General features: G+C 42.1%; 2 protein-coding genes across 3 annotated transcripts; one reads left to right on the forward strand and one right to left on the reverse strand.

Moving 5' to 3' along the window:
* Nucleotides 1-737: 737 nt before the first annotated feature.
* Nucleotides 738-9,534, forward strand: LOC122966718 (protein Tob2). Its single transcript, XM_044331019.1, has 2 exons — nucleotides 738-1,334; nucleotides 4,120-9,534. The coding sequence occupies exon 2, from the start codon at nucleotides 4,341-4,343 to the stop codon at nucleotides 5,556-5,558; it is 1,218 nt and encodes a 405-aa protein (XP_044186954.1). The 5' UTR covers nucleotides 738-1,334; nucleotides 4,120-4,340; the 3' UTR covers nucleotides 5,559-9,534.
* Nucleotides 9,535-10,788: 1,254 nt separating this feature from the next.
* tefb (TEF transcription factor, PAR bZIP family member b) lies at nucleotides 10,789-23,340 on the reverse strand. Of its 2 annotated transcripts, none has more exons than XM_044330842.1 (4): nucleotides 23,128-23,340; nucleotides 17,180-17,728; nucleotides 15,202-15,419; nucleotides 10,789-14,714 (listed from the first exon to the last, which is right to left on the reverse strand). In XM_044330842.1, exons 1-4 carry the CDS (start codon nucleotides 23,231-23,233, stop codon nucleotides 14,499-14,501), a joined length of 1,089 nt encoding a protein of 362 aa, XP_044186777.1. In that variant the 5' UTR covers nucleotides 23,234-23,340; the 3' UTR covers nucleotides 10,789-14,498. The 2 variants fall into 2 exon arrangements, with proteins under 2 accessions (XP_044186777.1, XP_044186776.1); XM_044330841.1 differs by lacking the exon at nucleotides 23,128-23,340 and adding an exon at nucleotides 18,475-19,452.
* Between the last annotated feature and the right edge of the window lie 953 nt (nucleotides 23,341-24,293).

A 24,293-nucleotide genomic window follows, 5' to 3' on the forward strand; every position in this document is an offset into this window, starting at 1 on the left:
GTCTAGTTATTTAATCCTCCAATCATCACATATCATAAGGACATTGATGTGGACTTCTTATTTTGTCAATTGGTTCCAGAAGATTTATGTCATTTATTTTGGTTTTGTCCCCACGCTTGTATTTTTTGGCAAGATGTCTGTACATATATTTCCCAATATATTGATTCTGAATTTTCCCTTTCCTATGAAAATTCATTGTTTGGACTTCTACCAAAGCAAATCAATACTATATCATCAATTTGATTTTATTACTTGCAAAATCACATATCGATAAATCTAAGTTTTCCAACCATAAACCATCTTTTTTAATTTTTGAAAATGAAATCAAATATCGATCCTGTATTCTAAAAATAAGAAAGCTATTAAAACCATAAATTTATGTACCCTGAATGACATTTGTGAGCTGATTTATGATTTCTGTCAGTGTTAGATCCCATGGCATTATCTGCGTAGCCTATGTATTTAATATATGTCTACCATGCTGTATGTTGATAATTAAATAAAATAAAATTTAAAAAAATTAAAAACATATCATTAAACTATAAGAACGCAATTTCCCACAAGCCCTTGGTAAAAGTCAGGTTGCTTTAGATGCTGAATGGCCGCTGACGCCCAATAATCTGTGGTTCCTCCCGTCTCAGCCAATAGAGACTCTGTTGCTATCACCGCTTATATTTTTAGCAAATTGTTCAGCACCGAGGGGGAACTACAAATATCCATCCGCCAAATAAGCTAGAGCCTGCTAGGTGAACTTGGATATTATATGATGGTAAAAAACGTCCATATTTTCAGTGTATTTGTCGTCGCAGCTTTTTTAAAACTATATGAATCGACACTGTGTCCAGAAAGTGAGGAGCGACAGGTTTGTTTTTGTTTATGTTTTTAAATCAGTCTGTGGGTTAATGCACAGGGTTTAAAAACACACACAGCCCATATGGACGGTTTTAATGATTTGCTGACAGACGAAAAAAAGCAGAGATGATTTGTAAAAGATAACAATAAAGCAGCAGCTATCATCATACGAGAAAAGTAGTTCCTGCCGTCACGGGGGTGTGGGCGAGTCACAGTGTATAAATACGCCGGGTTGTCAAACAGTAAAGTTTCTCTGGAGCCTCCATGCAAAGTGTCAGCTGAAGACAAACTGGGAACCCCGTCAGCCATCTGAGAAAAAGGACAGCGTTAAAAAAATAAAAAAAATCAACAATACTGAGGTGAAAAATATCTACTGGTCAGCTTCTCAACACCGACGACTTGACACATCCGAAACAACACAAGGGAATTAAAATAGAAACGCAGGAGTAGAAGTCAAGCTAGGACATCATCAGTAACGATAGGTAAGTAATTAACTGTCATTTCGTACAAAGGGTTTTAACATCATCACACGCTGTTCATTGTCAACAGCAGGTTGCCTGTGTTTTGATGGACATCCATCAAAACAGCGCTGACTGAAAATGAATGACTGCACTGGTTCAGCCATTGAAGAAAGACTCGGCTTTTGTTTTTGTCTTCCTCCGTTTATATTAGCTGAAGTGAGCCTGTGCAGCTGTCATGTTTATTGTTGAGGTTGTTTATGCTGAGGAGGTACTCATCTTCACTCGTCAGAGCTCGTAGGCTGTTCACCACTTAATTAGCTTCATAATTTAATTTACAGCGACAATTTGGCAAGGAGGGATTCTCCAGTTGCATGTCAGCTAAAGCAGTGTCCTTTCTGCTCCAGTGCCTTCTGACTGACATATGGCAGTAATCCCCAGGTAGACCCTGCTGCCTTATTATCTGAGCTTCTCATCACCCATGCAAAGCAAAACCTGGATGATATTTCTCCAATCTCACACTCTTGCTTGCATATTTGCTTCCCATTATTTGGCAGGTAGATATTCCCACTTAAAGGGGTCTATAAATAACAAACAGTTTAAAGTTCTGTTGGGGAAAAAAATGAAATGAGGTGCAATCAACCAGACAAAAGGAAAAATCACAATAATATTCATGCTCTATTATTATATTGAGGTTTTATGTGTATGTGGCAACCACTTAGTTCATGCAGGCCTGTAAATGTTACTCGTACCTTCATTTATAATATGTAAAAATGGGCTTTTGCAGTCATATATGTACGACTTCATGTGTACGTCTAGTGCTTGAGAGAGAAAACCTGACATGCAGTGTATACTGTGTGGCACATTTGCAGCACTGATAATGAGTCCATGTAAACAAAAATAGCTCTATAGATCCTGCACTTGCAACAATAGGCCTGCAGAAACTGATCCTTCAAGCTGTGAAGCAAATCTGCAGGTGAAGAATACAAATAAGAACACAATGAGGGGGGGGGGGGGGGGGGGGGGGGGTTTCTGAACCTGAAAGATTAGGATGTTTTTATTAAAAACTGCAAGCCGTGGTTTATGATTTCAGAGCGTTTATTGTGCTCCTGAAAGAACAAGCCTGCACATTTTTAAGTGAGCTATTCCTCTAATGTCATTGGATGACATTGGATCTTGGGTATGTTGCTGTTGCCTTTTAATAATGAGAGGTACAAAACGCAGCGGATGCTGTAGGTAGCTTAGCTGTGTCTGCACTCAAGGTTTTTAGTAATGATGGCTGTTGCAGGTCATGGACCGGCGGATCCTCCTGAGCTCAGAGATCCTTTTTATTCAATCACTTTAACTCATCTTTAGCTCAGGTGGCGGAGAGGAATTTGCTTCACAGATGATGCAAAATGGGGCCCTATTTATAGCCCACTCTGGCCAACCCCCGTCTTATCCTTCAATGTCACCTTTTTTCATGTGAGAGGAAAATGTAAATCCCGTCTTGAGCTGTCACTCCCGAATCCCTGCAGGCTGCGCAGCTTTATCTGTAATAACATTAGAATTGTCTTTAATCGGAGGCGTCTTTCTAATCTTAGCAGCCGAATCCCCATCTGGCAGGGAAGTGAATGTGAGTGAATTGTTTGTGTGTGTGTGTGCAGGGGGGAGGGAGAGGGGGGTGATCGTGTGCACTGCATGGTGGGAAATGGTGTTCTGTGGGCTCGACCAACTGTCCTGCCATTTTATAATTCTTCCTTAGTGAGTCTTATGCTGTTGTTTTTTTTTCCTTTTTGCTTAATAATCTTTCGTTGAGTTGGACTCTACGTGGTGGTGAGTGGACCCAGAGTGACTGTGCTAAAGCATTAAGCAGGAGGCGCTCCATGCGATCGGATTCAGATTATAAAGGATTTATGAAGCCCACAACACAGCATCTGTTACAGCCATCAGTACATCCTGCACTTGATTTAAAAAAAAAAAAAAAAAAAAAAAAAAAAAAACTAAATATAAAATAGTACATTTATAATTGCTGTGTGTTTTTAATTTGATTCCTAAAGGCTTTATGCTGGGCTTTTGAAACCGCCTCCACAAGCTGTTTAATCTATTTTTTATGGCTTTGAAGTCATTCCACTATAAATTAGACTGTCGAGTTTCTTACTTGAATCAATGTTACACCTCAGAGGCCGGTATAGAAATGTCTCAATCTATATTGTATCAGGCAGTGACACTCCCACTGGTCTCATACCTGCAGATGTGCGTATTTCTTGCTTTTATTAGGGTCGTGACCTGTATGGAGGCTGGAGTGTGCCACTGGAATGATCATATGTATCAATTAAGCTGATACATTTACAAAACTTTTCCACCAGGATCTCATCCATTGTTTTTTGGTTAATTGTGACCAGAAGTGCCTTAATTTGCTGTATTTCTTTATTGTAATGGAATTTATGTTTTATGTTTGTTGAGTTTTACAATTTTTGGAGAAAAAGAACAAAATTGTTATTTAAAAAAAACTCAATAATATGTAAATTCCAGTATGAGTTTTCTTTAACCACAGTATGTAACTTAGACAAAAAGACAATGTAAGTACTTGTTCAAATGTACACAATAATCAATTATAATTAATCCCTGAAAAAGGCTATTTATTTTGGTGGCACACTCCAGCCTCCATACAAATGGGGCTTTTTTTCCCCCATAAAATGTTACTAAGATTAACTGTACAGCTGCATAACTCCTTTTCTTTTGATTCATTTCCCTTCATCTCCCCTCAAATCTTCCTCTGGTTCTTACAAGGTAAAATGACTGCTTTCTTCTGTTTTCTTCTTCACAGGACCTGAAAACATTGTTCAACATCTGTGACGACGACAACAACAAACGGCCTGCAACCTGCTGCCCCTGCCTTCAAGGTGCCTTTACCATGGTGACAATAAAAAAATCATACACTTTACAGTAAGCCAGAGGAAAAACCCCTTGTTGCAGTTGCGTTGCCTCAGTTTCAGCACCATCATCTCAAACACTTTGCTCCCAAGACGGCGCTAACCTGGTGCAGCCATGCATCTGGAAGTGAAGGTCGCCCTCAACTTCATCGTGTCCTACCTGTACAACAAGCTGCCTCGGCGTCGAGCTGACCTGTTTGGGGAGGAGCTGGAGAGGATACTGGTGTCTCGTTTTGAGGGTCACTGGTATCCTGAAGCCCCTCTTCGGGGTTCTGCCTTCCGCTGCATTCACCTTGGAGCACCAAGAGACCCCGTGGTGGAGTTAGCCGCCAAGAGAAGCGGACTTGACACGGAGGAGGTGCGTGCAAATGTCCCTGCAGAGCTCAGCGTGTGGATCGACCCTTACGAGGTATCCTACCAGATTGGAGAGAAGGGGGCGGTGAAGGTGCTCTACCTGGAGGATCCTCCAGGCCTCGGATGTGACAGCGAGAGGGTGGAGGGGGTGATGAGAGAAGGTAAAGGAGACCCAGAGGCGGAGGAGGCAAAGAGTCTGGGTTTCAATCCAGACGCTCAGGTGTTCGTGCCAATTGGAAGCCAGGCATCTCCTGCCCTCATGCCATCGCTCTCTAGCTCTCCCACACCTCTGTCCGCCCCGTCCTGCCCCGGGCTCTTCAGCTACCCCAGCTCCAGCACGCCCACCGACCCTGCTGCCCACTCCTCCAACACCTCCACCCCTTCTCCTCCCAGCGGAGGGCTGCCCTACCTCTCCACTCAGCAGCCGCCCTCCGCTCTCCCCGCTGCCCGTCCCCAACCCATCACCTTCACCACCGCCAGCTTCGCCGCCACTAAATTTGGCTCAACCAAGATGAAGAAGTGCAGCGGGGCCGGGTCGGCAGGTAACTCCAGCGTCGCGGTCGGCGTACCGCCCGCCCAGAGGATGCTCACCCGTTCTCCTACCACCATCTCGGCTCCTGAGCTGCTTAAGCACAAGCCGCTGTCTCTCTCCTTGCACTCCCTCGGAGGTCCCATCCCAAGCCAGCTCTCCCCCAACGCCAAAGAGTTTGTCTACCCAGGTTCCCCCGGCCCCCTTTACTTCGACGCTGACACCCAGCCCATGCAACCTCATGCCAGCCCTTTCCAACCCCCCCACAATGTCAACACCCATCCGTCCTTTGACCCCTTCTCCAGCCCTCCTCCAGCACAGAGCGTGGGCATCATTGGCAGCAGCGGAGGGATCTCCTACATGGAGAAGCCGCCGTTCGTCGAGGGTTTAGGAAGCTACAACCTGCAATATCCCAGCCAGTCCTTCCAGCCTGTTGTGCTGGCCAACTAAGCCTTCATTTGTTATGATAATAAGAATTGTTGTAGGAGGAGTTGAGTATAGGACAGTGATGCTCCAGATATTTTCAGTTTTTCTAACAAATTGTTCTAATACTAATACAAGCTAAGAATTAGTTTTACTACAAAGATTTAAAATACCACGTCCACTGAATATTTCATGTGACTTGTTTTGTTCCTTCATAACCCTCAACCCCACCCTGCACTTTTGTCCACTGCTGTTACTCGTCACGTTCTGTGTTGGCTTTGATGACAGGAGTGGGTTGGGGTTAAGTTCCTTTTCTACCTGGAGTCGTTGCCAATCTCTTGTGTTTATTATTTTGCATTGAATGTTAATGCGAGAGACTTCTTTTGTTTTGTTTTTTTTGGACTTGTAGTCTAATGGACCCTGATCTAGTATAGCTCCATTTTGCACTGCACTGTCATGCTGTGAAAAAGGACCTTGCCAAGTCCTGCAGGGAACGACGGCTGTGGAAAGCTCAGCACTTTGCTCTGCAATCTGCTCTGCCCTACTTGCCACAAATACAGAGAGGGGGGCTCTGCTGTCTCTGTGTGTGTGTAGTCCTGTTCTGTTTTGTTGTGGCTCAGCGTGAGCCGGAGACTCATTGTTTGTACGGTGGGCCCGTTACCCTTGAAACGCACTCGTGCGCAGACACAATTTGACTCTGTTGTTGTCACCGGGTGGATATTAAAAGCAGTTTATCGTCAGCTGGAATGTGTACATGACGTGGGTTTAAATGAAGTGAGCGCAGAGGAGGGAGCAGGAAGAGGGAGCGTTGGGGTGTTGAGGGAGCGATGTAGTGGAATGTATTGTACCTGTCAGGGGGAAACTGCAGCTGAGAAGGTCAGGGAAACCTTGGTGAATGTGGGAGGCAAATGAATCTTTGCATTTTAAGACAATAACCATTTGCTGATACCTCAGTTATACACACACACACACACACACACACACACACACACACACACACACACAGATGCAAGTTATGGCGTCATAAATCTATACAAATGGGCAGCACATACACAGAAATATCTGCACACACAATTCCAGTCAGCAGTGTGTGAAGGTGAACAGGCGGAGAAGGGGGTGAGGGGGAGGGGATGCAGCAGTTAAGCAGTAGGGATTGTGATAAATGGCTTAGCATGACTTTGACTATGAAGGAGTGGTTTTCCTCTGCACAGAGAGGAGAGAGGGAGCTGGTAGAGAAGGGAAGACAGAGGAAAAACAAGAGAGGGATGCAGCTAGAGAGTTGTGTTGCCTCTGGTGTCCGGGGTGTATTCGCTTAGAGAACAACACTTTAAAACCCAGAGCACGTTTCTGGTGAGCTTAAATGGTATTGAAGCCAAAGGCTCCCACTATTCTCTCGCCTCTTGAAATTCTTCAGTGATCTCTGTTCCTCCGGTTGTTACAAAGAGAAAGCAGCAGAACAGTACAGTGCAGCTTGTTCCGTCTCTTTTTCCCAGTTGCAGTGATTTGGACAAAGATGAATGTTCTTTATTGATGTGTGGCTTTTGTCGCTTTATCGGAGAGCTTGTCAGATCTCTGCAAGTCTGCTGTTTCTAACATGTAGGTTACTGTAGTCACTACAGGGAAGGGTAACCCCCCCCTCCTCCCCCCAGATGTCCGTTCGAGCTGTCCGGCACTTTATTACTGGGCTCCTGTTGCTGTGTGTCGCCCACAGACACAAGAGCTAAACGTTCTCCCATTCCTTTGCCCTTTGCACATTGAATTCAGCCGTCACGAAACGCTTTAGAGATTCAAAGAGGAGCTAAATTGAAGTGAGGAGATGCTGTCAGTCATGTCCGTTTATGTGAATGTTTTCTAGACTTGTATCCATAAATGTTTTTGTATACAATGACCCAAGGACCCTTGACTTGTGCTCACGCTGGTATTGCGATGTGACAGCTTGTCATATGCATGCAAGTTTTCTTTCTTTCTTTTTTTTTTTTTCATTATTTTTCTTTTCAAGGGGACGGGTGGGGAGGTACACTTCTCTGTAAATGTTACAATTTGTGAGGGAAAGATGCATTTACAATTTTTGTTTTGTAATTTATTTCCAATATTTCTATTCTTTTCTTTGTTTTTTTGATTTTTTTGTTTTTTTTTTGCAAATTGTCACTTACATTTGTATAAGTAAGAAATTACAAGTCCAGGAATATGTATATAGAAAGTTCTTATGTTCAGATTCTTTGTTTAGTTTCTTACATGCTGAAGTTATTTTTTCAGAAAAATAACGTGAATATATGCAAACTGAGACAAAAATAAAGATGTACAGAGTAAAGTATTGAATGTGTATTGTACCTTGTACAGCATTTGTCTAATAAGACGGGTAAATGTATTCACTCTTCAAGTTGGATTTGGAGTTTTTAAGAAGTGAATGTTTACAGTGGGTTTGTGTAGGAAAAGATGGCTAATATCACTTTTTCTGTGCTCCCGTGGCAGTCTGACAACACTACTCCCTGTTCTCATAGGCAGTACATTTAAACCAAAAATCTCCACTTTTCAGATTCATTTTTGATTGCAATGTCCATCTTCCCTTTTTTCATATGAATTCACTGCATATCATTCTATTTTTTTTTTTTTTTGTCCATTGCTGATTCCTTTCTCCTTCGTTTTTAAAAAGGAAAAAAAACACAGTTGCACATTAACACTACTCACTTGCCTGTATGCTACCACAGTAGCTAAACTCAGATTTATGTGAGCAAAATTTCCCACAAACGATGAGGGAAAAACTCCCGCACACTGTCTCGCTCACTGCTGAAACATTTATTAGCCTGCAACGTTTCAGTCTGTCCGAGCTTCATCAGGTATATCCTCCCGCAAACAAAAAACCCCCCCGCACATTTCATATTTCTCATTTAATTTAACTTAATCTCACCTCATTTTTTTCCCTCCCCAAACGTGTCATCCTCTCCCTATCAGCCTGGTCCTTTGGTCTCGATAATATAGCCATATCCCAGACTGTCTTTGCTTACACAGATGCTTGCCCTTCTTCAGTGCAATGTAATGCCATAATTTAAATTACCCTGAAGGATTCAAGGGGTTTCTACCTCTCTACGCCCTGAGAAAAAAATCCAGTATTCCTATCTCATCAATAGGAAGTACAGTGTTACAGCAGGTTTGGAAGGATGAAGGAAATGAATGTGCTGTGAATGTGATTCAGATCTGTAGTTAGTCAACCCTGGTTGAGATGGCCTGTGGAAAATAAACGGAGGAACTTGTCATTTTTATTGTGTGTTTAAAAGTCTTGGAGAGATTTTTAGTCACATGCATGTCCAAAATGTCCAAGTGACTCCTTTTTCCTTTTTTTCTTTTTCTTTTTCCTCAGCTGTCAGATTATTCAGTGCAAACGAGGTGTCGTTCAATTTCTTCTGCATACAAATCTGGCTCTGCAGGTGAGAGGTCTGAGGATGTCAGTGATTATTTTAAAAGCTGGTTAGCCTCCTTTTAAGAAGCGGTTTTTGTGTTTTTACACTTGAAAAGAAGTAAACAGATCCGTGTTTTAAATACGCCGCAAATCAGCTCTAAACGCAGGCTATTCTACAATCAGGGTTGAGAATTAATGAAGAGAAAAAAAAAAAAAACAAGAATTTTGTATTCTGATGTCCTTTTGCTTATATCAATGTGTGCGTTTTATTTTGCACTTTGGAATATTTCATTGTCATAAAAGAAGTTTATTTTCTATGTAAAATTTAACATTTAAGAGTAAAATAGATATAATTAAAAGTTCAGATGATGTATAAATATAGTGCTTTCTTTCCTGCCTGTATTTTATTATTTTTCCTATTTTGTATCTGATCTGTACACCCTGTAGATGTATAATGAATCTTTCACTACTGAAATGCAATGACCTGTTTCTGTGCTGCCCCTCGGGAATGGGGAGTTACTACTGCAGTTTCTTATTGTATCAGATTCTTTTTTAAGTTTGTAATAAAAACAGATTGGCAAAAAATAAGCATGGAAAATAAGCTAATTGTGTCGTCCTCATTGTCTATGGGTATGCAGAGCTATGTGACTAAATGCGGTGTGACATGAGTCTTCAGCTTGCACATAGATAAATCCACCTCTTAGTTTCCTATGTGTGTCATACACGGTTAATGTGGAACATATTGTAGATCAAAGATTATGAAAAGTGGATCCCTGCGTTCCTGTGAAAAAGCCTCGGATTGAAATGCCGGAGCATCATGCCCTCTTATTGCAGTAAACAAATTCAAGTGACGTTTGATCAATAATTCAAAACAAAGATGAAATTCTCAAATGGTGAGGAGCCAGATTGCTCACCACCCACCTCAACTGGACCCATCCCAGCAGATATTACTTTATATTTCATCATCCAGCGCTCTGTCTGTGCTGTGCTGTGTCTTTAGTGTCTGTCAGATGCAGCCATGCTGTAAGGTTGGCTGGCTCATGTGAGGCAAACACACGGGGGGCTGTGCTTTCTATAGTAACATGTAGTGGTGTGACATTAACATGCATGGCTGGGCTGCTCCTTGGCTCTCCTCCACATCTTCATCACCCACTCACTGCATCCCATCTCCCTCCCTCCCTCCCTCCCTCCCTCGGCTCACACGTCTTCGCTCTTTAACTGCATCCCTGTTCTCCTCCATCTCTCTCTCTGTCCATCCTTTTGCCATCTTGTTTGCCCCACCTCAGCACTTCAGCCCCATCGCCCCCCTCTCCTCCCCTCCATCCCATTCTCCTTCACCCCCTGATTTCCACTCTCCTCTCTCCCCTGCATCCTTCCTATCACCTTTCCTCTCCTTGTCTTCCCTCCCAATTCCCAGAACCCCTCCCTTGCTTCCTCACTTTCCTTTCTCCTTTCTCCAACCCCTCCCCCCTCCCCACAAACACACTCACATCCTGCTGGTCTTTGAGGCTGCTGCTGTTACGCAACGCTGCTCCCTTGTGTGTGGATGTGATCATTACGCAACATCTCCTACTCCTCTGGAATACTGATGAGCAGCAGGACCGAGGCGAGGAAGGGACAGTGAAAAAAACAACACAGCGTCTGAGAGAAAAACAAAACCAACATTTTGTGTGTGTTACATGTGCACTTTGGGGGGTGTCCACGTGTGCATCAAAGATGAGGTTAAGGATGAAGAAGACGCCTCCATTTGTTCACAAACTGTGCTTCTATTGTTTCTTTGTCTCTCAGCAGCAGTGTGCCTCCCATCGGAGCCGCTGCAGCTGGTCGATGACTCAAGCAAGGTCAAACTGAGAGCCCACATGTCATTAAATCTCAATTTATTTCATATGCATGATACAAGATACAGTTAGGACACAGTACTGCAGTTTCATGTATCTTGTACATGGTTAGGACACAGAATACAAAACACCCAACAAAAACATACGTTTATATAAAAAGAGAAAAGAAAGCAAAAACACCAAAAAACAAATCAAACTTTAGAACTGTTCTCAATAGAGACGTTTAAATATTCTTTTCAGGAGTATTGTAGCTACTTTAAATAGTAAACAAGGACATAGTATCATTGAAGCGAAGCACCCAAAACCACTGCCAACTGTTTTAAAACCAGAACCTGCAAACAGCTGTTCAAACCTGCAGATGTAGACATGCACATCTGCAACATCTGCAGGTAAAGAAAACAATAACGCAAATTTCCCACATGCGCCACCTCCAGGCAGAGTGGTGTTACTGCAGTTTTCTTTATTTGCATTCTGTGCGTGACATTTGATATTTTACATATTTCATGGATTTTAACATCCAGATGTAGCTGTTATTTATTGGTAAAATATGTCTCTCTGGACAGGTGACTATTTCTACAAACAATTAACACTTAAGTGCTCAATTTTTTTGATAATGAATGAATGAGGTCTTTGTCAAAGCTTCATGTTGGGCTGACATGTGTAATTACCTTGAACACGAAGAAAACAATATTGCCTACAGGTGGCGCAGGTGTTTTCAATTGCAATTAATGTCTTTGCCTTTAGGTGGAGACAGACATGTCTACATCTGCAGGTCTACAAGCTGCAGCTATTGTTTTCCTTCCCTAATGGTGTGAAGACCTGGAGAATCTGCAGCTCAAACTCAGTTTGAGAGTTACAAGCCAGTTCCATGAGGCGCTTCGAATCAAAAAAAAAAAAAAAAAAGGTTTGCTACATACTGTATGCTGTTTTATAAATGATCTGGATTTATTGTCTGCTAAAAAGACTCTCGGCCAGTACCTTTAATCAGCTGTATGCACAACAATTTCAATTTTGTTAAAAAAGAACTAGACATTTGCATTCATCCACTACATTGACGTATAAACAGCATAATGCAGTGTATGTCAGGTTTGAATGTCAATGCAAAAATGAAATGTCTGTTATACTACACCATCAGAAAACTGAAATAAACACAGAATCTATCAAGAAAACAGAAAAGCACCAACTGATCCAGTGTATCTAGATATAGATCAATCTTTAGTAAGTAGAAAATAATCCACACAGTGATCAAAAGATGCCGTTTTCAGCTGATGTTCGCCCCCAAGATCAAGCACTGACTGCACAAGGAGAAGTGGCGCTATTATATGAGTCATCGTGGCACAGATGTTCTGCTCTATCTTTTGACAGAACTGTACAACAGACCATCAATCTACCCATCCAAAAACATGTCTAGTTTTCAGTGATGGTTTACAGACATAAGTACACTTGGTGTAAAATATTCAATAAGAAAAAAAAAAAAAAAAACGAGACAGATTTTACTGGGTTTCATGCATTAGGATCCTAGACTACATAGGATCTAAACTGGAAGCACAAATGGGCATTTTCTATTTAGTACGCCATTGCAATTTTACATACAACATCATCACTGAAATGAAACAAGCATTACATAACAGAGTATTATTGCCACATATAGTCTCTTTCCAGGATTACGGCGATTATGAGCACAAGCTGACCGATCACAAAATCTGCATCAGCCAAAGACACTTGAGATATAGAGTCCTATAACAGTCTGTAATGTATTTACTAATTTAGACACAGGCTCAGCCGCTTTGGCAAGAGATAACTCAATTGATCGACTCAGATTCAAGGTTTTGCCAAATGGAACTAAGCTGTGTTGTATGTGCTGTCTGCTTCAACCAACACTGCTTTGTAGCCCTACTAAACTCTTAACCTTTCAAAATAGGAAGTGTTGGATGAGGTAAATGAGAGTGTGTCTTCTCCTTTGCATGTTCAGACACATGTATATACCGTATATATATATATATGTATAGAGAGAGAGAGAGAGAGAGAAAGAGAGAGAGAGAGAGAGAGAGAGAGAGAGAGAGAGAGAGAGAGAGAGAGAGAGAAGAATCCCGTATAACTATATAAATCTGTTTTTAAAACAAACATCCAAAAGCACAGTTTACCCATTGAAGTCCCTGCTTAGTCATTGGTTTCATTAGAAGTATTGTTCCTCAAAAGGAAATAGAATAATCTGACATATTGTTGTACATCACAATCAACAGATGCATTATTACCATCAGAATAAATACAGCACTCATTGACTATTTGGCAAATATAAGGAATAGCATTGGGTTAATAAACACACAGTCAGAATCCCTGTCTTAGGAAATAAAGACTGTGAGACAATCATTTATTTACAAGATTCAGAAGCAGTCAACCTCGGGCCTGGATAAATCTTTAGAGAAAAAAAAAACAATCCAGCCATCACTACACCATGACTCGGCACGCAGTGGCTCTAGCGCCCTCTACTTGCAGTGTGCAGTAAAATAAACATCCCTACATATAAACATACCCCTCCACCTGTGAGGGCCCTGGATATCATCATAACCTAATCCTTCGACAGTAATCTGCAGGACTAAAACACTACTGCTCATTCTCTAAATTTTAAAATCTTTTACAGAAAACCCCAAATCTGTCTGCTTTAATAAAATCCTGTGTGGGGCTCTGGAAGCTGATCTGAGGTTAGTAGAAAAGGAAACTGAATCACAGTAGCTTGAAACTGTGGGTCATGCATGTTTTTTTTTTCTTAATAAGCTACTGTGTCTCCCACACTGGTTGTGGTTAATAAGGTAGACACCTGCCACTGCTATAATCTTTACACACCATGTGTGTTTTGTCGTTTTTTTTTTTTAAAGAAAAAGTGCAAAACAAATGGATTACACACTGGATTACGCACATCTATGTGGTGCAGGGAGATGGCTATACACACAAATAGTTATTTTGTGCGCACAGAGGCGTGCATGTGGGTTACAAGAAGGAAGAACTGTGACTGAATCAAGCCACTAAGAGACTCTCCTCCTTTTTTCCTCTGTTGACCTGAGGTCATTGCTTCCCCTCTCCTCAGGCTGAAGTACAACTGTGAATCTGTCTCCTGCTCCTTTATTCATCTGTTCCTCTCCTATCCACTGATGAGTGAATCATCATCCTTCTTCTGAGCCTCAGCCGGAGTATTTTAAAAAGGACGTACAGATACAAACATAAGTGCAACACAAGGAAAAAAGTGAGGGACGGGAAGTGTGCACCGTTCTAAATAGACAACTGACGTTACTCATGCTTTGGTCCACTAAGAAGAAGTGCTGTGCAGTGATAAAAAACTGATGTGTGTTGTATTTAAAAGCCTGTGATTCTTTTGTACCAGCCTGCTCTTTTCATATTTCCTGATTTTCTTGAAATCGTCTTTAAACAGACCATATTTTCCATGTGTGTTTGACCATGGGAGTATCGTCCCCTTTCCTCTCAGAGTGTAGGAGCCAGGCGCTCTCCACGGGCCTTCCTGTGACCACCGCTCCCAGACTGCCTCGCTGCCTGCCAGTGTGCATCCAAGACTCAAGCGTCAGGTGGAGCTAGAGCTTGACACAGTGACTGGAGGTCAGCAAAGACAACAGTGCAAATTTTGATTCCCTTGGTGTTTGTGTCTGTGTTGAATTCTGCGGGGAAGGAAGTTTTGCTTTTGTCTCATTTGACACTTCTTGGATTTCATTCTAAGTTCTTTTACAGCGGGCCGTACTTAGCCTCATATCGGGCCAGGATGTTCTTGCAGCGGCCACAGTCCTTCCGCAGCTCGGCCACTTGCTGCCGCAGTGCAGCATTCTCCCGCTCCAGGAAGGAGGCGCGCACCGTGATCTGGTTCTCCTTCAGCCGCCTTGCGTCGCGAGAACGCTTGGCTGCCACGTTATTCTTCTTTCTCCTGGACCAGTATTTGTCATCCTGAGGGAGTGAAAGTGAAATGAGAAAGAGATTTTAAAAATTAAAACAAAAAGGGAGAGATGTGGTTGACCAACATTAGGAAGGGATTTGAAACAGATGAACATCTGTGTTGTTAAACCATCCCCCCCATCTTTTATCTCTAATCCACAGACAACAAACCATCACTGTTTGCAAATGCTTTAATCTTGACTGACCAGAGCACTGAGCTGCACCTTAAATGTGCCCTGAAACACTATGAAACTCTCATACATCGCATTAATACCACAATTCAAGTCTGATTTTAACATGTTGCTCCCAAATCTCCCATAAGTCTACAGCTGGGTTGAGATCTGGTGACTGTGAATCTCATAGCCAACACCATTCAGTAAGCCCTCAGGCCCTGATGGAGGCATTAATTTCATTTATCATCCGTCTGTATTTCAATCTTTTGCTTATTATGAAATTTATTGTTTCTTCTTGCCTTGCAGATACGATTATATCAGCCTACCTTCTGTTCCTCAGGAACAAAGACTTTCTTGGCCTTCTTGATCATAGGCTGCGGTTTGAGCTCCTCGTCAGAGAACTTGTGTTTACGCGGGTTGAACAGCTCTCCCCCCGGCACGCTGGACAGGACCAGGTCTGTGGGATCCGGCTGGAAATTAACATCCACCTCGATGGCGTCTGGGTCGATGGGGGAGGGTGTTCTACGCTCGCTGGCGTTACGATCTACAGGTATGGTGAGAAAAAGTATAATTTGATATGAGAGGCCGCTCTCAACAAAACATAACTAACCATAGTCATTTATTGTTTGTGTGTGGATGGGATTGGGGGGGGGTTGTATTGATTGTATTGTTTTTATTGTGTTAAGCACTTTGTGTTACATTGTATTTGCATGAAGAGTGCTATACAAATAAAATCTGATTGATTGATTGATTTTTATTTTGTTTTTCAATTTAGTCAGGAAAAACAAAACATCTGACATTGCTTTGGGCACTACCTAAATATTTTTGTTCAAGATTCTTATTGTTTATCTATGAACTAAAGACATAATTTGCAGCTCTACATAAAAAGTTGTAACTGTATGTTGCAATTCAAACCAATACTCCAATAAATCACCAGCTTGTAATGTTATAGATTTCTATTGAGTTTGCATCAGGGAGGTAATTTTTAAGCCTTTAGTTACTGTTTTGTCGTATGGGGCTGCATTACATACTAACATAATGAGTAACTCACCTGTCTTTCCTAACTGGGATGTGTCATTTTTTTCCCCACCTGCATTCTGTGAAGACCTGCCCCTATTCTGCCTCTGATTGGACTTCATATTCAGTGATAGTGCTTCAGACCAATCAGCGTCGTATGAAGAACTACTGGCAGCTACAGGCCTGGTTAAGGTGCGGCACCCCGTGATAGACGGTGATAGACTGACGGTTCATCCAATCACCTACCAAGTATTTCTTGAAAGTGCCTCCCCTTTTCCAAACCGACTTCTCAGATGGTTCTGTGTAACAAACCATCTGGCGCCTCAGGTTAAACCATCTCACTCCTCATGCCTAAACCTAACCAACATAACTAACCTAACCGACGAAGGCAACGAGTACTAGCCAATCAGAGGCAGAGTAGGGCGGGTCTTTATGGAATGCAGGTGGGAAGAAAAAATAAGTCAACTGGGAATGTGATTTTTTTCCAGCAAAAATTAACAGCTGCATGTTTGGGCTTCTATGTGCAGGGTCTCTACATGTACCAAATAACAGAATACAGGTCTGCATGTCTTCAACGTTCTGCTGAAGAAACATTTTCAGGGATTCAAGGGCGGTTGATTTTTCCCACTGAGGGTTGTGAATTTGATCTTTGCATTAGAGCGTTGCATTTTGATTGTGGTTGAGCTTATATATTTGCTCAACAAAGAGCTGAAAAACTTTTAGTTTCAGGTTTTTATGGAAAAATCGAGAGATAGGAGGCATTAACAGGTGAGTAGTGGTAATAATAGTAGCAGTAGTAGTAGTAGTAGTAGTAGTAGTAGTAGTAGTAGTAGTAGTAGTAGTAGTGGCCATGTGCCAAACATATAAAAGCTATGTGTGCTCAAAGGTCAGTGTCTTGGCCTTGAGTCAATATACGCTGTTCTTAGTTCATGTTACAGCAACACCTACTTAAACGACACAGTACAACTTTACCTATATAACTACAGGCTGCAGCTGAAATGAAAGACATGCGTCAGTGTCCAGAATTCAGCTTATAAATACATCATTTAAGAAGAAATTGTTTTTCTAAAGTGATTCAGTCTAATAGTAATTGGTGATATAATGAAGAACAGAAAAGAATAAAATAAACAAACACTAGTTATCTGACATCATAAATAAAGAGGAACTGTTGTTATCTGAAATAAATATAAATAAAGAGGAACCGTAAGTCAAAAACACATCCACAAAGACTCCCCTCAGCGACCAAATGTTTAACAAATATAAACCCCATAAATCTAAATTACTCACTTGATTTCTTCTCCTTTACTTCCACTGCTTCAACTGGTGCTGCCTCCTCAGGCAAAGATTCCTCTTCTTCTTCCTCCTCTTCTTCTTCTTCATCCTCTAAATTAGCTGGTTGCAGCGTAGTGACTGTCACCGGTTCCTCTGGATCTGAGGTGACCGTAGAGGTGGCGGAGGCAGAGGGGGGAGATGCTGGGGCAGAGACGGAGGCTGCAGCCGTAGCTGGAGTAGAAGGAGTAGTAGTAGTAGCCGTAGCAGTAACCTTGGGGATGCATTTGCCTTTTCCTCCCACTGAGGTCAGAGTCTTCTGCAGCTCCTCCTCCTCCAGGCTCACAGGGATCCCGTTCTCCAGGAGAAACTCATCCAGGTCCATGTACTCCAGGTGGAAGGTCTCCCCATCATAGGGAATGGTCTTCTCCCAAATGGCTGGGGTCAGGGAGGCTGATACCCCTCCGCCGCTGCCACCACCTCCTCTGGAACCTCCAACGGCACTGGCTGCCCCAGCCCCGCCTCCCTCCACATCTTCGGACGAGCACAGCTTCTCTTTCTCGATTTCTGCATTGAAAAGACAGGAGGGTTAAATAAATGGACGCCTGCTGTAAGAGGAATGTGTATACATGACTACAAGAGTCCTTTCAGAGAGTCTCATGCGCACACACAGGAAAAGCTTATTAACTGGTGGAAAGAGGAAGGGTGGGAAAAGGGGGGGAGGAGGTGTGGTGGTGTTGTGATATCTGACAAAAAAAAGGGGGTTAATAAAGGAAAACAAGCTAAGAGTCTGTCAATATGTTTGAAATTAAGCGAGTAGATGCCTCCGTGAAATAAAAGCTAGAAAGAGGTTTAGAGGAAACCAGAGAATAAACGAGGAACGGTGCAGAAATACAGGAGGGGGAACCTGCTTGTTCCACACAAGCTCCCCAAGAACACAAAACACCATGACACAAACTAGGGAACAAATAACATCAGACAAATGTGTGCAATGAGAAGCCGAGCAGTGTCTGTATCCTCAAGTGTGTTTACAGTCTGGCTGCGCTGCTGGGAGAGCAGCTCAGAGGAGTTGGAACTTTTTGTTCTTTTTTGTTTCCTCGCAGCCTCCGATGAAGCTGGAGCCGTGCAACATATGGCATGTCCGTCCTAATCTCTCCAGATTAACAGCCGTCATTTCGCCCATTTTATAACTGACAGTACGCGATATAAACATATTAGTTTATGCACATCTGTGTGAGTAAATAGCTTCGGAGGCAAAACTCAGAACAGATAGAAACAAACTCGTAAAACTGAACGCGAGGTTTCGGTCTTACCATCGTCTCCTTCCTCCAGGATGTTAGGAGGGGGAATGTCCATAATCTTCTTTAAAACAAAAGGAAAGGACTTCTGTGGAGCCTCTGCAGCGACGTTATCGTTACTGCCGGGTTGAAGTCCAACTGCCACCGCGGTTTTGCCAGACATTGTTCCCTGTCAACCTCAGACCGAAACGATGTTCCTGCGGTACCGAGAGCTGCTTCCTCTAACGGGAAACAACAGAAACAAACTGAACCCGACGGTCGCTTATTTGACTTCTGCTGCTTTTCTGGCTTGTTTGCCTCTGTTAACGCTTTTGGATGCAAAAACAACACCACACAGACGCCTTTTGTGTCCTCCGTGTTCACCGAGAGCGCTTGTTAGAAATTCATGAGTCCGGTACCCGCCCACTCGGGGTATAGTAGAAGCTGATTGGCTGTCAACGCTGTCCATGTGAATATGTATTTCAGCAGCTGCGTGTGCGCCTTTGTTTGTCTGTGTGGTAGCTCCACGACGGCTCATTGGCCGCTTACTGTCCACATGGAGGCTCACTGTGTGCATGGAGAAGCCAGTGCAGTCCATACGTAGGGAACGTGCACCGCAATGAGAACATACTGTCTCGTGCAGCCAGAATATTAATACATTTTAAGTGGAAAGTGTCACTACTCGCGCATGCAAATTGCAGGAAAGAAATGCAGAGACCGTCCAGGTGAAGCAAATTAAATTTGCACAACTTGAAAGTCTGCACCTGCACAAACTCTCGTGCACGCCCCCCGCAATAAATAAGCAAATAAATAATAAATACAGCGCTCGTGCAAGGAGTTTCTGTTTCCTTGCAACCTACCCGGCCTCCACAAGAAGTCACTCGTGGACAAACACGTGCCCCCCGCCCGCACGTGAATGTACAATCTGTCAAGGGGCGTGGATTCAGCACGTGCGGACCAATGCGAGCTGGAGCAGGCCACGCGCTATTCCTTCTAACAGCTGGCAGGTACAGGTACTTCACCAGACAGCTATTATGTTATCATTTAGATGTTTACATGAAACTGTAATATCTTGACCACATGTTACTTTATAATTCATTTAATTGTAAAGTATTAGTCTAATATTTGATTTGGGGATGTAAACATATAACTCACGTCGTCCTATGAACTCATTATTTCACACGTCCTGTTAAAATCTTCCGCATCAAACGCCCACAACAAGAGAAACATCTCACGTTTTCCGTGCACGCGCTAGAAACATCGCACGCGACCGTGAGTCCTCTCCTGCATCCATGCAGTGAGCGCGCGAGTGTGTCGTTCTCTTCAGCAAGATATTTCTGTTCATGTACACAATGTTCAAACCGCACATCACCCCGCCTCACCACTAAATGTCTGTTTTTTCACAAGTTCACCACAATGACCACACGGTAACAGTTTGACATGGCGCAATGATGTTACACCCAAGTTCGTTTTTTTAGCAAGTGGATAGTGTAAAGTGTAGAGGGATGGGAAATAGCGCGAGTCAATAACATGCATCAAACGTCCCATTGTATTCATCCTGGTTACATGCTATGTACCAGTTAAGACCACCATGTGAACCATTCACCCTGTTACCTATACAGGGTCAAGAAGCCAGAGTTTTAGATATACTGTGTGTGTGTGTGAGAGAGAGAGAATGTATTCATTTAACTGTCCAATTATATTTTCTGTAAATTGTGTCTCCCTACATTACAGTCCAAATGTTATTTCAAGGCTTTTATACATTGTACTGTATGTAGTGCTGATGGAGACTACTAAATCCCTTTTATTTATTTATTTTTCCTAAAAACTGTCAAATATTAAGATATAACATTTCTCTGACTACAGCTGTGTCCAAACTCCATACTACTTACTAACACCATAAACAGTTCTCCATACCAGTCGTCACTAGAGATGCATCAATACGGATATAAGATATCGGTCTGATACTGAGGCAAATAGCTGGATCAGGTATCAGTGACAATGGGCCGATCTGGTATCAAATAAAAAAATAACAATTCAGTAAATTTATATCTATGTATTTATCTGTTACATTTTGTTTTACAAAGTTAGGAAAGAAAAGTTTAATTCAAGCGTGATGTTGTCTTATACATCAAAGAACGATCCCAGTCTCGTCCACACAGTGAGACACACAGCTTATTAATTAAACACTGGTATCAGCCGATACCCAAAGCCCAGGTATCAGTATCAGGATTGAAAAAGTCGGATCAGTGCATCCCTAATTGTCATAGTATATTGGTTTTGCAGTTAGTGCACAAGAAATCAATGTACTTAAGTGTTTTTACTGAGAGTTTAATTTCACAAAGAGAAAGCCAGACGCTTTTCTAATGATGAAATGCTTTTCTTTTCCAAGATTTTCTTTGGGCTGTCTAACTGCCATCTGCGAATTGTTTTAATGTTTTTTTGCATTGCATTGTAGGAGAATAGTGTACATCAATAGCACACTAAAAATCTACCATTTATTAACTGTTTTGAGTATACTTTATTTCTAGTGTAGGCACCACATACTCAAAACCTGCTTAGAATTAGCATGAAGTATGAAACTGGTACATAGTGTGACTCTCTTTGTCAGGTGCCATGTGGTAACTGCACCAGTCTGGTTGTGTGTGTAACACCACAAATATTTCTTAAATATAGTGTGGTACCTCACTTATACTGATGCTGAAAACCAGTTCACAGTATGCAAAGCTGTCATTCATAGTTACTGGTTAAATATCCTGCAGAGCTTATTGAAAAAAAAAACCCAACAGGACAGGCATTGTGCTCATTGTGCTCTGCTGTGTGTACATACAGAACATGCAAACATCTGCTGGCTCTGCCGATAAACACTTCTCAGTGCCCTCTACTGTCCGTTCACATTACTGGAAACACATACACTCATGAAGCAGCACAGACAGGAGCTCGCCTCATGGTCTAACTTCTGTTTCAGGACAAATGAGAATAAGAAGGTTTCGTTTGCATACTGCATTAAGATTCAGACTATCTAAGCAAAACACAAAGACTTTAACAGCAGTTTTATTTCAGCGTCCTGTACACAGCAGGAGAGGCTTTGCTGTTAAACGATTTTTTACAAAACACCACAGTGTGCATGTCTAGCATGGTAAGAGAATGCAGTAATAAGGGCTCAAAGCTTCCCTGTGAGACACTGCAAGACATAATCACAGGGAGAAAAATAATGCAATGATTAATCTTCTGGTGCTGGCCGCAGCAGAAAATTGATTGTTTTTACTTCTGTCTTAATTTCAAAATAAATAATAATGATGCATTATAGCAAGCTGTTATTAAAGAATCTACACTGATAATGCTGCTTGAAGACAAGCTGAACACAAGAAACAGGTGAGAAAGAAATAACAGGGTGTCACCAAGAGACTGATGAAAACAATATGCAATCATTATTGATCGCAAATAAAGGAAAGGGCAAGACAGCAAGGTGGCTCATCAGTGTCACGTCACATTATTGGCACAACAAACAATACAATAAAACTGTCGATCCAGTGATGAATTCAAATGTGTCTAAATCACTGATAATAAACACATGCACAAAGGGCGGGTATAAGTTGGAAGAATGAATTACATTACTGTGGATGGGACATATAATAGCCACTATCAGTGAAAACGCAGCAGAGTGCATACAAACGCTGACATAACATCCAAACTATGCAAGCTGAATATTTTCAGGTTATGTCTATTAAGGATTTCTGGTTTCTTTACTTAATGTCTTGAAATCTTAAAAACAACAGCATGCTATAACTTGCTTAAAGTAAGGAAAGAGGCATTCTCTGTGTGGCCGAGTCATTTACGATCAAGAACCAAGTGCATAAAAGAAACTGATGATGTGATGAAACCTTGAGTGAAGATTGTTTCAGTGTTGTTGCATCAGTTGCTGGCTGACATATTGTGAGTGCAAACAGCACAGACAGTCTACTGACATTAAACAGCTCACTGCATTTGATCACCTGTGCATGTGGTCAGAGCAGCCGGACACATTACCACAGAGGCATGAACCTGCATCAGGGACATCTTCAACATACAATCATCATCACTTTAAACTAAAGCAATCAATGTGATAATGTATTCACCGATAGCTGCTCTTTTAAATGGTGACTGCCGCAGGAACTGGGAAGTTGTCTGCTAGTATATTGTAGTAATACTTTACACCAATATTGGAGGAAGAATTGAGATATTTTACTAAAATAAAAGCAGTGAAATGGTGAAATATTCCATTATGAGTAAAAGTCCTGCATTCAAAAGTGTTGACAGCAAAATAACTCATATACTTTTTGTCATATACTTGATAACGATGCAACATAATTACCAGAAATTAAATTCTTAGACTCAAAGCCGACTTAACTTTACATAGTTAGTGAAATAAGTCAAACAGTAATATAAGTAACCAAAAAAGGCATATAAGTAAAAAATAAGTAAAGGGTAGTAAGTAAAAAGCAGGCATAGTTAGTGATAAAAAGAAAGTAGTAGAACAGGAGTAAAGTAGCATAAAATGGAAATACTTAAGTAGAGTAAAAGTATCTCAGAAATGCGTAAATGAGTATTTACATCCCACCACTGCTTGACACAAGTCTGCTACAGCTTACAGTATAAGATAAACTGAACTGCTCTGCTTGAAAGAAAATGAGAAAATATTCTTCTTACCTGTGTCATCAAAGGCAGGGAAGGAGACAGGATAGTCAGCCAAGGACTTGAGGAGATCAGGAACGTCGCTCCTATCTCCAAAAAAGATTTGGTTGGTTGTTGTCATGATGAACGATACAAGTATCTGCTGATGTCTAAAAGACGAGTCCGACTACGTGAGGAACAGTGATACTGAGGGTGTGCTGCTGAGTTCTTTTACTTCTAAACAACTTTGCAGAGGGTCATATCACGGGGACGCCTGCATGTGTCCAAACAACTTGTATCATAATGAGCAGGGGAAGCCACGCCTCTCACACGCTGCTGATTCGATGACAGTCCAGCAGGAACCTGTCAGTCACACCGCAGAGCCAATGACAAAGCAGGGGGCGGGCTCTAACGAAAATAACGACAACAACAACTCTGTGCTGCAGAGCACAGGACTCTCCACGCACGGCTGCACGTGCAGACGGGGGAGGCCAAACTCGGGCTCGAGGACAGGACATCCCGAACTCCCCGCGCCATCTAGTGAGCTGGTTGAGTCGTACACTGAAAAGGTGACGACATTAAAAAACAGAAAGAAATATTTCACGGAAGACATACCCCAATAAGAAAAGCACACGTGTAAATAATAAAATGAAAACTGCAGGATCACTGTGACTCTGTCATGGCTGACACACATCTACTGAGAGACAACGGAGCCAATATTAATGTTATCAGTGGGCGATTTGTACAAAATGTCCGCTGTGAAAAAGGCCAATTGTCATTACTTACAGTGCTGGAGGAGGTAAAACATGTAAAAGTACTGCATTCAAAGTGTTATGAGTAAAATGTCGTACATAGACCTACATTTTAGCTAATTGTACTTCAGGTATTAAAGGTGCAGTGTGTCTGCATCTAGCATAAAGGACTTGGCAGGCTTGTTGCTGTAGGGGTACCTTCTTCTTCCCACACAATTCCTTAGCAGTGACACTTCCACATAAACATTTCTGGCATGTAACACACACAGAGGTATACAGACGAGTGACAAATTCATGGAAAAACTGGTACAGGTCTGAATGTTTGACCCCCTACAGTGAGGGGATCTGGTGGCTCTGTTATGCTGTGGGGGGCATTTTGATGGCATGGTTTGGGTCCACTTGTCCCCTTAGTTGGAAGGGTCACTAAAAATCAATACAGAGTTGAACACC

Source organism: Thunnus albacares, chromosome 17, assembly GCF_914725855.1.
Source record: "Thunnus albacares chromosome 17, fThuAlb1.1, whole genome shotgun sequence".
In the NCBI taxonomy this organism is placed as follows: Eukaryota; Metazoa; Chordata; class Actinopteri; order Scombriformes; family Scombridae; genus Thunnus; species Thunnus albacares.

What these genes read in the sequence shown, in the direction of transcription:
- LOC122966718 (XM_044331019.1), top strand. Translation starts at nt 4,341, where the DNA reads ATGCATCTGGAAGTGAAGGTCGCCCTCAACTTCATCGTGTCCTACCTG.
- tefb (XM_044330841.1), bottom strand. Translation starts at nt 18,622, where the DNA reads ATGTCTGGCAAAACCGCGGTGGCAGTTGGACTTCAACCCGGCAGTAAC. An exon ending in CCTGGAGGAAGGAGACGATG is followed by an intron (nt 17,729 to 18,474) that starts GTAAGACCGAAA and finishes TTTTCAATGCAG; the next exon opens with AAATCGAGAAAGAGAAGCTG. An exon ending in AGTAAAGGAGAAGAAATCAA is followed by an intron (nt 15,420 to 17,179) that starts GTGAGTAATTTA and finishes CCATACCTGTAG; the next exon opens with ATCGTAACGCCAGCGAGCGT.